General features: G+C 42.5%; 1 protein-coding gene across 1 annotated transcript in view; it reads right to left on the bottom strand.

The window, feature by feature from the left end:
- The window catches only part of LOC140453953 (dynein axonemal heavy chain 8-like), a 1,210,036-nt gene that overhangs the window by 244,441 nt on the left and 948,922 nt on the right, over window positions 1-16,673 (bottom strand). Inside the window, exon 60 of the mRNA XM_072548830.1 lies at window positions 6,303-6,412. Coding sequence (XP_072404931.1) covers window positions 6,303-6,412 — 110 coding nt within the window. The remainder of the gene's footprint in view (window positions 1-6,302; window positions 6,413-16,673) is intronic.

Raw genomic sequence — 16,673 nt, 5'->3', positions numbered from 1 at the left:
TCGTCTGAACTTGGTTCTTCACTCTGTGTTGTAACCAATAACATAATCTCCTTTGGCTTTTCTCCCCTGTCAAAAGACATTTTGAGTACATTCACATGACACATTCTGTGAGATTTCTTTCTGTCTGGAGTTCTTATCAAATGGTTCACCTCACTCAATTTCCTTTTGACTTGTTAAGGTCAACTAATGGGCGGCACGGTGGCACAGTGGTCAGCGCTACTGCCTCACAGTGCCAGAGCTGGGTTCAATTCCTGCCTCAGGCAACTTGTCTGTGTGGAGTTTGCACATTCTCCCCGTGTCTGCGTGGGTTTGCTCCGGTTTCCTCCCACAGTCCAAAAATGTGCAGGTTAGGTGAATTGGCCATGCTAAATTGCCTGTAGAGTTAGGTGAAGAATGGGTTTGGGTGGGTTGCTCTTCGGAGGCTCAGTGTGGACTTGTTGGGCCGAAGGGCCTGTTTCCACGCTGTAAGTAGTCTAAATCTAAACTTTGCTTTTAAAGGTTCATCTATTACTGGAAGTAACACTAACATCTTATCTCCGATAGCAAAATTGCAAGTTTTTCATTTCTTGTCTGCTTCCTGTTTTATTATATGCCATGATACTTTTAAATGCTGTCTAGCCACTTTATTTAATCGTTCCCTAAATTTGATACATAGTCCTCATATGTGGTTTCTGAATTCTGACTTACCAATTTCTCCTTAAACAATTTTAGCAGTCCTCTCACTTCATGCCCAAAAGCTAATTCAAATGGACTGCATTTGGTTGATTCATTTGGTGCATCTCTGATTGCAAAACGTACAAACAGAATTCCCTTATTCTAATCATCCGGATGAATAGCCCTCATCATAGTTTTTAATGTCTGATGCCAGCTTGCTAGTGCTCCCTGTTATTCTGGATGACATGCAGTAGATTTGAATTGTTTCATTCCTAAGCTCTCCATAATTGCCTTGAATAATTTCAAACTAAATTTTGACCCTTGACCTGATTGTATCTCTGTCGGTAGCCTGCATCATGTGAAAGATTTGAGTAACTCCTCTACAATCCTTTTAACTGTGATATTGCATAATGGAACAGCCTCTGGAAATCTAGTGAACACTTCCATTATTGTTAACAAATACTGATTCCCACTTTTTGTTTTGAGGTAAGGGTCCGATGCAATCAATTAAGACTTATAAAATGTTTCTCAAATGCAGGAATAGTTATTAAAGGTGCAGGTTTTATTAATGTTTGTGGTTTTCCAATGACTTGACATGTATGCAATGTCTGGCAAAATTCAACTACATCTCTTGTGCAGTCCAAGCCAGTAAAAATGCTTTTGAGTTTTTCTCACTCCTAAATGAACCCCTAGTGGGAGCTCATGCATCACTCGCAACACCTCTTTTCTATAACCCATTGGCAATACGACTTGATAAACCTCTGCCCATTTCTCATCAACCTGAATATGTGATGGTCTCTATTTCCTCATTAAGACATCATTTTCAATATAATAACATTCAGGATACAGTCAGATTCCTCTTCCGTGTATACCTTTTGATACAATTGCTTTAAATTTTAATCTTTCTGCTGTAACTCAGTTAATGTCTCTGAGCTAAAGATGTCTGCTTTTTGATCTATGTGCTCCTGATTTGTCTCCACCATCTGATCAAACAGGGTCTCTGCTAATTCCACTTCAACTTTCTTATCTGTACTCTTTGATCTCTCCTGTTTCAACTGGTGATTTTGTGACGTCATTACCACAGACACATCCCAATAGATGTGTCCTGCAATAGTTCAGTTGCCTGAGTCTCCATTGGCTTTTCAACAATAGTAGGCAGCACTCCTACCTGTGAACCAGTTACATCACTAGCAAGAACAAATTGTATTCCTAGAGGCTGAGAGTTTGTCCAGTACTCGGTATCACAACTTCTCCACTCATCACTGGACACTCTAACCTCACTCTATAGACTTGAACGCTTTTGTCTCACTGTGAATTCATCTTTTCTGGCAATAGTCCTTCAGTGGTACATATCGCTTCATCTTTCAACATCAAAGATTGAGAGGATTGTGTATCTCTCAATATTGTAAATTCTTTACTTGCTGCTCCAAGCCTATGTAAGTGAACTTTACCTTTGCAAGTATATAGTTTAAGAAGATCTGGCACTTCCCTCTTAACCAACCTCCCTTCAGGTTGTTCATTCTGTTGAAGCTTTCTAGCCACCAGTTTGCTTTAGAACATAGAACATAGAACAATACAACACAGAACAGGCCCTTCAGCCCACGATGTTGTGCCGAATATTTGTCCTACCTTAAGCACCCATCCATACACCTATCCAATTGCCGCTTAAAGGTCACTAATGATTCTGACTCTGCCACTCCCACAGGCAGCGCATTCCATGCCCCCACCACTCTCTGGGTAAAGAACCTACCCCTGACATCCCCCCTATACCTTCCACCCTTCACCTTAAATTTATGTCCCCTGTAACACTCTGTTGTACCCGGGGAAAAAGTTTCTGACTGTCTATCTCTTCCTCTGATCATCTTATAAACCTCTATCAAGTCACCCCTCATCCTTCGCCGTTCCAATGAGAAAAGGCCTAGCACTTTCAACCTATCCTCGTACGACCTATTCTCCATTCCAGGCAACATCCTGGTAAATCTCCTCTGCACCCTCTCCAAAGCTTCCACATCTTTCCTAAAGTGAGGCGACCAGAACTGCACACAGTACTCCAAATGTGGTTCTGGATTAGTGGTGCTGGAAGAGCACAGCAGTTCAGGCAGCATCCAAGGAGCTTCAAAATTGACGTTTCGGGCAAAAGCCCTTCATCAGGAATAAAGGCAGTGAGCCTGAAGCGTGGAGAGATAAGCTAGAGGATGGTCGGGGTGGGGAGAAAGTAGCATAGAGTACAATGGGTGAGTGGGGGAGGGGATGAAAGTGATAGGTCAGGGAGGAGAGGATGGAGTGGATAGGTGGAAAAGCAGATAGGCTGGTAGGACAAGTCCGGACAAGTCATGGGGACAGTTACTGAGCTGGAAGTTTAGAACTAGGGTGAGGTGGGGGAAGGGTAAATGAGGAAACTGTTGAAGTCCACATTGATGCCCTGGGGTTGAAGTGTTCCGAGGCGGAAGATGAGGCGTTCTTCCTCCAGGCGTCTGGTAGTGAGGGAGCGGCGGTGAAGGAGGCCCAGGGCCTCCATGTCCTCGGCAGAGTGGGAGGGGGAGTTGAAATGTTGGGTCACGGGCAGGTGTGGTTGATTGGTGCGGGTGTCCCGGAGATGTTTCGTAAAGCACTCTGCTAGGAGGCGCCCAGTCTCCCCAATGTAGAGGAGACCGCATCGGGAGCAATGGATACAATAAATGATATTAGTGGATGTGCAAATAAAACTTTGGTGGATGTGGAGGGCTCCTTTAGGGCCTTGGATAGAGATGAGGGAGGAGGTGTGGGCTCAGGTTTTACAGTTCCTGCGGTGGCAGGGGAAAGTGCCAGGATGGGAGGGTGGGTTGTAGGGGGGCGTGGACCTAACCAGGTAGTCACGGAGGGAATGGTCTTTGTGGAAGGCGGAAAGGGGTGGGGAGGGAAATATATCCCTGGTGGTGGGGTCTGTTTGGAGGTCCTGTACAGCTGCAAAATCACTTCATGACTCTTGAATTCAATCCCTCTGCTAATGAACGTTAATACACCATAGGCCTTCTTACAAGCTCTATCCACCTGAGTGGCTTTGTGTTACTACTCCAACAAAATTCCCTGGGTTGTGCTGTTTTCTGACATCTGGCTTCCCAGTGCTCTTCCTAACCCACCAACATTGTGATGCCATGTGGCCTACTTTATCACAGTGAAAACACCAGAGCTTTTTAACTTCTCTTTCCCCTTCAAGGGTTTCCTTTTTACCCTGTGTTAAGTTATCCTTGTTATATTCACCGAGATCTACCTCCCCCTTTCCAAGTGAGGATTTTTCTATTCCCTAATTTCTATCCCTCACAGATTGAAATTGATTTCATAATCATAAGGTGGCACGGTGGCACAGTGGTTAGCACTGCAGCCTCACAGTGCCAGAGACCCAGGTTCAATTCCCGCCTTGGGCAACTGCCTGTGTGGAGTTTGCACATTCTCCCTGTGTCTGCATGGGTTTCCTCCCACAGTCCAAAGATGTGCAGGTTAGGTGAATTGGCCATGCTAAATTGCCCATAGTGTTAGGTGAAGGGGTAAATGTAGGGGAATGGGTCTGGGTGGGTTGCTCTTCAGAGGGTCGGTGTGGTCTTGTTGGGCCAAAGGGCCTGTTTCTACACTGTAAGTAATCTAATCTAATCAGCCATTTCAGCTGCTAATCTTGCCATTTTAATTCTCTGCTCTTCCACATGAGTTCTCACTACATCAGAAAGTGAATTTTTGAACACCTAAGTGTCAATTTCTGAAGTTCAAAATCTCTTTTTTTTCTCTGTCATCTGCTTTTAATTGTAATTCAAACTGTTTTATTTCTGATGCTCTTTCATTGTCTTTTGCCTCTAACTAAAAACTGCTTCAATTGAATTGTATCCATTTCTAAAGATTCTGGTGGCATTTCCAGTAAATTTTAATGCTGAGGTATTGCTGTAATTATCTCTCCTTTCCTCACAGAATGAGGCAGCTTCAGCTCCAGATTGCCATCGCTATCCCAAGCACTGTTTAAACCAACCAAAACAAAACACCGAGTACAAAAGACACTAACATCTACCACTCGTTACCTTCAAATCCAGGAACCCTAATCCCAATCAGAATAATAGAAAAATCCCTGATGAGCTCCCAATCTGTTGTGAACCAGGCCAGACTCCCTCAATACATTTCAAGAAAGTAGCCCAGACTCTAACTTTACTCGTTGTTTTAATGCAGGTGCAATGTGGATATCCCAGGAAAGATGTAGGTGGTCCAACCTCTAAGTTTTGAACAAACCAGAATTTTTTTACAAGATTATTGAATGAAACACAAACAAAAGAGAACAGAATACAGAACAACTTAAACCTAACTGAAAACCCAACAGATTATATAAACTTAATGATGCTGTTCCCAATGCTTGCAACAATACCCATAAACTTCCCTTGGCACCAAAAGTAAAATCAAACACAAGGTCTTACAGGTGTGAGAGAGAGAGAGAGAGAGAGAGAGAGAGAGCGATGGCAGTATGGAATACCACCTGATGAAGGAGCGGCGCTCCAAAAGCTAGTGCTTCTAATTAAACCTGTTGGACTATAACCTGATATTGTGTGATTTAAAACTTGGAATACCCTCTTCCATGTAGCTGTTTCTTTGATCAGCAGCCTCAAAACTGCCTGACTGCTTTCAGTGTACAGCAAGACCAAACCAATGAAAGGTTGAACCGGGAGAACTGGCCGCTCCCCTTCCATTGTACAAGTGTATTTATTTAACTTGAAAGCCTTGCTCCTGAGGCAATATCTGTTAGCTATAATCAAACTGGCCCTAAAACCCTTCAAACATAGGCTTTTTGAATTCTGTATCTTTTATTACCTCTCTGAAAAAAGAAAGCCATGGACAACATAACTGTGTTAAAGGAGCAACATCATGACAGAGTTCAATGAAAAAGAAAAGTGGGTTTATCATAAGAGATTGTTGATTTGTTCAATGTCTCTACATTGCATTTTTTCTTCAAAGATCAATTTCAACCTTATTGACTTTAAAATTAATGACCTGAAGCCATCAATTTATTTTTCATTATACAAATTCCAAAATAAAATTATCTTATCAGATTAAATCAAGAACATTTAATTTAGCTAATACAATAGATTAACAGCTGAAATTCTGAGAGAAAATGAATTGTCTGCATTGGCCATGATTATTTAAAAGCTGCAGTCTGTAGAATGGTTGCCAAAATGTTTAAGTTTGGAAATGTAACATTCCAATTAAGGAAAGGAGTAAGAAGGAAAACAGGGTACTCCAGGTCACATAAAATTTATTATGAAAGAACTTAAGAATGCACATTAAAATTCATTTTATGATTAGATGATTTTACAAACAAAAATAATTTTGATAAATTTCTTAAGAGTTTTTTTCAGTGGGATCATAGAGTGAAGATGGGGAGATTTGAGTGTAATGAGGAATGAGTGCTCACTTGGTAATTTGGTAAAATCATTTTTAGATTTTTCTCAAGCTATAATTTAGGCTAACAGTTAACTTTCTCTGACTAATGACTTCAAAGCTGCAAGCTTGTTAAGAAACTCAGCTGAACTACTGAACATTTATCTCTCAATCCACAGTATGTCTGATTTAATATTTTATTCATTTAAACATTTGAATAGAAATTAGGAACATATAACCATTTCTGATAGTATCAGTACCTTTGTCCACTGCCAAAGGACTCTGCTTGTGACAACAAGTTTTGTTATCATGTCAGTGACGTCAGAATTAAATCGTCTTGCTGGATGAAAATATCCATTTCCAATAATTCCTGCCAAAAATACAGACAAAATTTTAATTAATTGACATTTACATTAACAATCATGCTTGACAGTATAGAAATCTAAATTTTGATTTTGTTCCATAACTTGCCAGGATAATGCCATAGGAGCTTAGAAACTGACGTAATTTGAGAAAATGCCAAAAACTGCTTCCACATAATCTAATTGATTTATTTTCATATTATTGGACCTGAAGTGCATATTTAAAATACTAAAGGCCTGTTTGACGGTACTCAGGTCCTGTTACAGTTGTGCTTTCCTCAAATTATAGGGTCTTTTGGGAGCTTACCAATCAAGTTCTTAAACATTACTTCTTCTCCTGAGATCTGTGTTGGTTAATGAAACAGCTGAGAGAGTTGTGAATTTGTATTCATGAGGGAACCTTGAAAACAGTTCTTGATGTAGCCAAAAACTGTGGGAAAAGATCTGCCACCCTGCCTACTCATAATAGGCCCACATAAAACATAGGAAGCAAACTTGGCCAAACTATACCAAAAACACACAGAGTTTTTTATATTTCAAAATATACTTTATTCATATAAATAAATCTCTGGTACTTGTACAATTTTTCCATGTTGTTCATAGTTATATACATTGCATGTCTTAACATTACAAAGAACAAATTGAATTAATCGAATTCACAGTTATCCTATTAACAGTTACATTTATTAACTATCCAGTCTCTTGGTGTTTGGCTGTGTCTTCAGCGGAACCCTGAAGATTGGGTGCCCTGTTATATGAAAGCAAATTTAAACTTCTTTAACCCCCAGTTTATGGGGTTACCATTGTCCATTTGACTGTCCTGTCTCTGGGGTAGCTTGTCTACATCCCCATGGTTAGCACGAACTGCTGGACCTTCGCTGGGCTGAGGTAGCTATCCAGCTCCTCACTGGGGTCATTTGCCCGCTCTGGTGTCATTGAGCCAAGGCAAGGGTCCTCCCTGTCAAGTTCTGTGTCTGACAGTGGGACTGTCAGAGGATCACAGATCTCGGTTGCCTGTAGTTGTGGGCCAGTGGGTACCTCTTGGTTCTCACTGGGTGGAGGGTGGACTTCGGGGGGTCCATTGTTTCCTGGTTGGGAGGAAATGCCCTCCTCTTTACCGACGGCGCTCTGTCTCTTCTTCTGGTGGTGATGGCCTTCTTTGCGTCCATCTTCCCCCTCCGAAGAGCTGGCCGTCCCTCCCTCGTGCAGCTGTCTTTTCCCCTTTTGCTGGGGGGCTTTGGGAGCCTGGCAAGATTTCCTCTTCCTGTTTTTAACAGGTATCCACTCCTCTGCCTGCTTGATTACCTCCTCCTCCTCCATTTCTTCCATCTGCTCGGCTAGAGCTAGGATCAGCTGCTGTGTCTCTCTGCTGGTTGCCGCCTCCTCCACTCCAGTCTGTTCTTCTTTCTGGGTGCCACCAGACTCCGTTTCCCTGCTGTCCGGGTGGACCTTACTGGTCTTTGGGGGTCCATCGCTCACATTGCCACCTCCAGCCATCTGTGCGTAAGTGGGGCCCCCACATCTTGGGCAGGTCTTATACATGTGGCCCGCCTCTCCGCACAGGTTGCAGCTCTTTTCTTCCTGGCAGTCCTTAGTCAAGTGACCCTCCTGAGTGCCTCAGCAGGGACCAAGCCGGCTGACAAGTGAAATCAGACAGCACTTGCTGACAATGGAATACACTTCCCAGCAATCACTAACAATGTCAGATCAACTACAGCTATCCCAAAGCCCCAAAGGCAGTCTCATAAGCCACTCAAAGAACAGGTCAGACAGAGTAGCACCACCAAGAGCATTGCTCCCAGGACAAGACAATGGAAGCACCTCACCGCTTCAGAAGAGACATTAGCACCTACCTGTGAAGAGGATGGGAAGCTCCTGACTCATTGATACTGTCAGGATGTTGCATTGTATTGAGAATCAGGACATTCATCCGATAACTGTTTTCCAATTAGCATCATTGTAGCTAGATTACTCCATTTCCAGATACATTGTATCTTTCCCCATTTCGAATTAACCTTATTGTACAAGATTATCATAAAACCTGGCTTCTTCCTCAGCTCGAAGAAGAGAACCCTTGATCTACCTGTACAGACTGTAGCAGTTCTGTATCAGCCTCGTCAATTTCTCTTCCAGCAATATCGCTTGTAATAAACAGCTTGTCAATTTCACCTGATCTGGTTTGTGTGATCTCTGCTTTATTGGGCTAATTTCTCCAACATAAACTATCTGGATATTCACAGAAGTGTTATGGCACAGCAGGAGGCCATTCAGCCCATTGTGCCTGCACCAGCTCATTAAATGTGCATCATTACCCAGTGCCAGTCTCCTGTTTTTTCCTTCTTGCTCTTGCACATTATTGTTTCCAAATAATCATTTAAATGTTCCTTTAAGTGCCTTGATGAAACCTATCTCCACCACACTTCCAGGCAGAGTATTCCAAACACTAACTACTCAGAGGGAAGTTTTTTTCCTCACTTCACTCATAACACCATAAAACATAGGAGAAGAAATTAGGCCATTCAGCCCATTGAGCCTGCTGTGTCATTCAATCATGGCTGGTAAGCTTCTCAAACCCATTCTCTCACTTTCTCTTCATAACCCTTGATCCCCTTGATATTCCAAGCATGTGGATGAGGGTAGAGCAGTGGATGTAGTGTACATGGATTTTAGTAAGGCATTTGATAAGGTTCCCCATGGTAGGCTTATGCGGAAAGTCAGGAGGCATGGGATAGAGGGAAATTTGGCCAATTGGATAGAAAACTGGCTAACCGGTCGAAGTCAGAGAGTGGTGGTAGATGGTAAATATTCAGCATGGAGTCCAGTTACAAGTGGAGTTCCGCAGGGATCAGTTCTGGGCCCTCTGCTGTTTGTAATTTTTATTAATGACTTAGATGAGGGAGTCGAAGGGTGGGTCAGTAAATTTGCAGATGATACAAAGATAGGTGGAGTTGTGGACAGTGAGGAGGGCTGTTGTCGGCTGCAGAGGGACTTAGATATGATGCAGAGCTGGGCTGAGGAGTGGCAGATGGAGTTCAACCCTGCCAAGTGTGAAGTTGTCCATTTTGGAAGAACAAATAAGAATGCGGAATACAGGGTTAATGGTAGGGTTCTTGGTCAGGTGGAGGAACAGAGGGATCTTGGGGTCTATGTACATAGATCTTTGAAGGTTGCCACTCAGGTGGATAGAGTTTGTAAGAAGGCCTATGGAGTATTATCGTTCATTAGCAGAGGGATTGAATTCAAGAGTCGTGAGGTGATGTTGCAGCTGTACAGGACTTTGGTTAGGCCACATTTGGAGTACTGTGTGCAGTTCTGGTCGCCTCACTTTAGGAAAGATGTGGAAGCTTTGGAGAGGGTGCAGAGAAGATTTACCAGGATGTTGCCTGGAATGGAGAGTAGGTCATACGAGGATAGGTTGAGAGTTCTCGGCCTTTTCTCGTTGGAACGGCGAAGGATGAGGGGTGACTTGATAGAGGTTTATAAGATGATCAGAGGAATAGATAGAGTAGACAGTCAGAAACTTTTTCCCCGGGTACAACAGAGTGTTACAAGGGGACATAAATTTAAGGTGAAGGGTGGAAGGTATAGGGGAGATGTCAGGGGTGGGTTCTTCACCCAGAGAGTGGTGGGGGCATGGAATGCGCTGCCCGTGGGAGTGGTAGAGTCAGATTCATTGGCGACCTTTAAGCGGCATTTGGATAGGTACATGGATGGGTGCTTAATCTAGGATAGAAGTTCGGCACAACATCGTGGGCCGAAGGGCCTGTTCTGTGCTGTATTGTTCTATGTTCTATGTTCTAACCCATTTATTTCCTTCTTAACTATATTCAACGACCTGGCCTCCACAGCCTTCCAAAACAATGAATTCCACAGATTCACAACACTCTGGCTGAGCAGTTTCTTCTTATCTCCATTTTAAGAGATCTTTCATTTTCTTTAAAGCTATGCCCTCATGTCCTAGTCTTCTCCAACCAATGGAAACATCTTCACAACATCCACACTGTCCAAGCCATTCAGTAATCTGTATGTTACAATTAGATTCCCCCTCATCTTTCTAAACTGCATCCAATATAAATCCAGAGACTGCAAAACACTCCTCATATGTTAAGTGTTTCATTCCTGGGACCTTTCTTGTGAACTTCCTCTGAACATTCTCCAGGGCCAGTACATCCTTCTTGTGATATGGGGCTCAAAACTGCACACAACACTCCAAATGTGGTCTGACCAGAGCCTTATAAAGCCTCAGAAGTCTAACCCTGTTTTTATATTCAGGTCCTCTCAAAATATGTGCCATCATTGCATTTGCCTTCTCAACTACTGACTAAACCGGCAAGTTTACATTGTGAGAATCCTGGGGTAGAACTCCCAAGCCTCTTTGCACTTCAGACTTCTGAATTTTTCCCCATTTAGAAATCAGTCCATGCCTCCATTCTTCTTACCAAAGTATGACCTCACACTTTTCCATGTTTTACTCCATTTGCCACTTCTTTGCCTACTCATCTAGCCTGTCCAAATCCTTCTGCAGCTTCCCCACCTCCTCAATGCTACCTGCCCTTCTCCGTATCTTTGTATCATCTGTAAATGTAGCTAGAAGGCTCTTAGTTCTTTCATCTAGATCTTTAATGTGTAAAATCAAAAGTTGTGGTCCCAACACTGAGCTTTGTGAACACCACTTAGCACCAGCTGCCATCCTGAGAAGCACCCTTTTATCCCCACTCTTTGCTTTCCGCCAGACAGCCAAGCTTCTATTCATGCTAGCTCCTTGCCCTGACCACCACGGGCCCTTATCTTACTCATAGCCTCCTGTGGGGCACCTTGTCAAAGGCTGTCTTGAAGTCCAGATTGATAACATCCATTGGCTCTCCTTGGTCTAACCTGCTCATTACTTCCTGAAAGAATTTTAGCAGATTTGTCAGGCATAACTTCTCCTTGATGAAACCATGCTGACTTTGCAATATTTTACCACAGTTCCAAATATTCATAAATTTCATCTTTCACAATGGATTCCAGAATCTTACCCATGACTGAGGTTAGGCTAATCTGTCTATAATTTTCCATCATTTTGCTTTACTCTCTTTTAAATAGGGGTGTCATGTTAACGATTTTCCAGTCCTCTGGTATCCTCATGGATTCTAGCAATTTCTGGAAGATCACCACTAACGCCTCTACTATCTCTTCAGCTATCTCCCTTAGAACTCTGAAGCTTAGTTCAATTGACCCAGGTTATTTATCCACCTTCAGGCCATTCAGTTTTTCTACCACTTTCTCTTTGGTGAAGGCCACCATACTCAGCTCTACCCCTGCACTCTCTTAAATTTTTGGGGAAGTACTCGTGTCTTCCACCATGAAAACTGGCATGAAGTAATTATTCAATTCCTTAGCCATTTCCTTGTTCTCCAGTATTATCTTTCCTGCTTCATTTTCCAGTGGCCCAAAGTCCACTGATGTCTCTTTTTTGCCTTTTATATACCTAAAGAAACTCTTACAGTCTTTCTTTATATTACTGGCTAGTTTACCCTCATATTTAATCTTCTCCCTCCTCATTTTTTTTTTGTTATTCTCTGTTGGTCTTTGTAAGCTTCCCAATCCTCAGGTTTCCCACTGCCCTTCCCCACACTATAGGCTTTCTCTTTTGCTTCTTTGCTATCCCTGACTTCCCCACTCAGCCATGGTTGCCTCATTCTCCCTGTACCATGCTTCTTTTTCTTCAGGATGAATCTCTGCTGTCTCTCCTGAATTACTCCCAGAAACTCCTGCTATTGCTGTTCCACTATCTTTCCTTCTCGGCTCCTCTCCCAGTCAATTCTACCCAGCTCCTCCCTCATGCCTCTGTAGTTACCCACCATCTCATACCTACCAATTTAGATTTGTGCCACAAGCTCATTGACCTTATTCCTTATACTGCATGCATTCAGATTATAACACCTTCAGTCCTGTATTAACCACCCCTCTTCTCATTGTCATTTGTTTGTCCAGTGTGCTTGAAGTTTGATTGCCAAACCTTTCCATACACTTTGTCCTATTTGTGTCTGTGCTGGAGATTTTAATGATGTCTCCTGTATTCTGCACTCTTACCTCCTCCACCCCTCTTACCACCCGTACTACCTTTGCAGATCACTTTAAAGTTATGTCATCAAACACATTTTTCTGTTATGAGCAGGATCAGCTTCTCCCTATCGACTCTATCAAGCCCACTCATGATGTTGGGAACTTCTATCAGATCTACTTTTCGCCTTCTTCTCGACAAGACCAACAATCCCAATTTCTTCTGTCTATCCTCATAGCCGAAGTTGATTAAAGTGAACACTGTTTGAGTGGAAGGTATTAAGAAATGATGGAAGTGTCATATATGCTCAGTTGGGTTCTTCATGTGAATGCGGGTGCAAAGAATGATACTGTGCACCTGAGATATGGTTACTTATTGGATAAGGTCCTGGTTCTCTGCATCTGAGATTAATTTGCTCTTCCTCACAAGAAACATGGCTATACAATCGCTGCTTTAATATACCTGTATGTTGCTGACCAGAACGTATGAGACAGGTTACAGATGTACAGAGGTTGAGTGCAATAATTTGCAGTGGTTGGCAGGACACAGAGGCCAATGGAGAATTTCTGAACTATACAATGTTCACTAGCTTCTGTGTCTCTGTAAGATGGCACCATGCTCATCGTTTATTTTTCTTACATATGTCCTCCTTAAGCACAAGATACCTTCTGGCACCTGAGGGCACATACCCGCATAGGCAAAAGAAAATGCACTGGAAAACAGGCAGCTCACCTTTCTCCTCTCAGGTTAAAATAAGACAGTTGGAATTACATTTGGGCCAATTTTGCAGCAAAACATACAATTTCGAGATGAATTCATAAGAACATAATAAATAGGAGCAGGAGTAGGCCATCTGACCTGTGAATTCAGCTCCACTTAACCCATCATAACACTTAATTTCTTTACTGTTCAAAAATCAATCTACCTTTGCCTTAAAAACATTCATCAAAGTCACCTCAACTGCTTCACTGGGCAGGGAATTCCACAGATTAACAACCCTTTTGGTGAAGAAGTTCCTCTTCACCTAAGTCTGCTCCCCCTTACCTTGAAGCTATGCCCCCTACTTCTAGTTTCACCTGCCAATGGAAACAACTCCCTGCTTCCCTTCATAATTTTCATGTGCTTCTGTAAGATCCCCCCTTAGTCTTCTCAGTTCCAATGAGTATAGTCCTAGTCTACTCAATCTCTTCTCATAAGCTAACCCTCTCAATTTGGGAATCAATCTCGTGAACCTCGCCTGCACCAACATGCACTCCCCATCCCCCCTCCCCCGCCTCCTGCCTCCCGTGCCACTACATCCTTTCTTAAGTAAGGAGACCAAAGCTATGCACAGAACTCCAGGTGTGTCCTAAATAGCACCCTATACAACTGCAGCATAACCTCCCTGTTTTAAACTCAATCCCTCTCGCAATCAAGGACAATATTCCACTCTACAGGTGTTTCTTGTTTCTCCAAAAGGAAACCGTGACAACCCAAACAAATGCACATAGTTCAGATTTATATTATTATGCCTGCTCTGTACCCTTCTTTGGAGCTGAAGAAACACAATTGACACAAACAACTCAGTTTCAAAAACAGAAATTACTGGAAAAGCTCAGCAGGTCTGGCAGCATCTGTGCAGAGAAATCAGTTAACGTTTCAAATTCAGTGACCCCTTCCTCAGAACTCTTTCAGTTTTTATTAATTCAGTTTCTCTGTCCATGGATACAGCAAGACTTGCTGTGTTTCCATGTTTTTTTTTGTTTAGTTGCTGCAGTGGAATCTGCCTTTAAAGCTAATGTTTGAGGAGGTAACAAGTAGGATAGATAAAGGGGAAGCAATCAATGCAATCGATTTGAATTTTCAGAAAACATTTGATAAGTCAACACATGCTAGACTACTTAAAAAAATAAGTGCTGGTGTTGGAGGTTGTTTATTAGCATGGACAGAGGATTGGATATTTAATGGAAGACAGAGGGTTGACTTAAGGGAGTTTTTCAGGATGGCAATCTGCACCTAGTAGAGTGTTGCAGGAAGCAGTGCTGGGGTCTCAATTATTTAGAATATATATTGATAACTTCTGTTATGATATGGGGTAAACCCTCCTGCTTAATTTAAACCAGCAACCCAGAAATGACTTATCCTGTCAGTGATCTGTGAAAATTGTTGAGGCCATGAACTATTTAAAGTAAAAATTAACATCTTTATTCCTTAAAGTATAACAGAGAATAATTAACAAACAACTATTTACAACTCCTTCCTCTAACCTATCTTTTACCTTCCCTTCTATAATACCAGTCCGATATAGCACCCCCCACCACCATTTACATTTACCAAAAAATCAAGTTTTCAAAACCAGACAGATATCAAATTTTCTCTTCATATCTTCCTCGGTCTTCTTTTCTTCTTCTTAGGGATTTCTGCTTCACAGGTTACTGATCGATAAAGGTATCTTTAAGAGAGCTATTTTTGGGCAGTCTTTACATGCAGTTCTCCCCTCAACTGTTCAAATTTCTCCGGTCTTATACCCCCAATGACCCGATTGTGTTATTGTTTTTTAAGATTGTCAATATACTAAATTGAAACTGGATTAGAGATTGGTACTTTTTTGGGATATAATTTAAACTGACTGGCCTAATTCAAATCTGTTTTTGTCTCCAGGCAACCAGCTACCCTAGTTACGCCAGTAGCTGGACCACATGTTACATTGAAACTTATTCAGAACACTTGGTGCTGTCAAGTTGTTCTGCTAGCTTTTAACTCTCTTAAAGGTACTGTACGCCCACATCTTCATAACACTTAGAAGAGGAATGTAAAGAAACTCCAGCTAAATTTGTGAATGACACAAAAATAGGTAGGATGGCAAGTGGTGAGGATGACACAAAGAGAGATACAGACAGGTTAAGTGAGTAGTCAAGAACTTGGCCGATGAAATATATGGGAAAATGTGAGGTTTGGACTTTGGTAGAAAGCAGCATAAAAACTAAGAGCAAGAATAGGCAATTTGACCCTTTGAGGCTGCTCCAACTATAGAGAAGCTGAGCATTATTTAAATAGATAATGACTGCAGAATGCTACAGCACAGAGAAATTTTGTGAGTCCTTGCTCACAAATCACATAAAAGAAATGTGCATTTCTCATTCAGCAAAGAACAAATTGCAATACAGCACAGGAACAGACCCTTTGGCCATCCAAGTCTGCGTCGACATATTTTGCTCTTTCACACTCAAACTGTCTTCACTTGGTGGTGGCATGGTGGCTCAGTGGTTAACACTGTTGCCTCACACCGCCAGTGACATGGGTTTGATTCCAGCCTCAGGCAACTGTCTGTGTGGAATTTACACATTCTCCTTGTGTCTGTATTTCCTCCGGGTGTTCTGGTATTCTCCCACTGTCCAAAGATGTGCAGATTAAGTGAATTGGCCATGCTAAATTGTCCATAGTATTCAGGGATGTGTAGGCTAGGTGTATTAGTCAGGGGTAAATATTGAGTAATAGGGTAGGGAAATGGGTGTGGGTAGATAACACTTCGGAGGGTCATCATAGACTTGTTGGGCCAAAGGGCCTGTTTCCACACTCTAGGGATTCTGTGATTTACTTACATGATCTGTTCACTTCCTATACTTGTATTTGTCCAGGTGCTCCTTGAATGCTGCTATTGTATCAGCTTCCACCACCTTTTGTGTGAGAAAATCTGCCTTGCATATCTCTTTTGAACACCCCCCCCCCCACCCACCCCTGCACCTTGAACCTGTGCCCCCTAGTAACTGACCCCTCCACCCTGGGAGAAAGCCCCATACTTTCCACTCTAACCATGCCACTTACAACCTTATAAACTTCTATCAGGTCATCCCTCAACCTCCTGCATTCCAGCAAAAATAAACTCAATCTCTCCAATCTTTCTTCATAGCAAAAATTCCCCACATCAGGCAACATCCTGGCAAGTCCTTTAGAACACAGAACATAGAACAATACAGCACAGAGCAGGCCCTTCTGCCCACGATGTTGTGCTGAACATTTATCCTAGCTTAAGCACCTATCCATGTACCTATCCAATTGCTGCTTAAAGGTCACCAATGATTCTGATTCTGCCACTCCCACAGGCAGCACATTCCATGCCCCCACCACTCTCTGGGTAAAGAACCTACCCCTGACATCCCCCCTATACCTTTCACCCTTCACCTTAAATTTATGTCCCCTTGTAACTTTTAGTACCCTTTCCAAAGCACATCCTTCTGGGAGTA

This window comes from Chiloscyllium punctatum, chromosome 3 (assembly GCF_047496795.1).
Source record: "Chiloscyllium punctatum isolate Juve2018m chromosome 3, sChiPun1.3, whole genome shotgun sequence".
Taxonomy (NCBI): domain Eukaryota; kingdom Metazoa; phylum Chordata; class Chondrichthyes; order Orectolobiformes; family Hemiscylliidae; genus Chiloscyllium; species Chiloscyllium punctatum.
The sequence above is the reverse complement of the archived record's forward strand: the minus strand, read 5'-3'. Positions and strand labels throughout refer to the sequence as shown.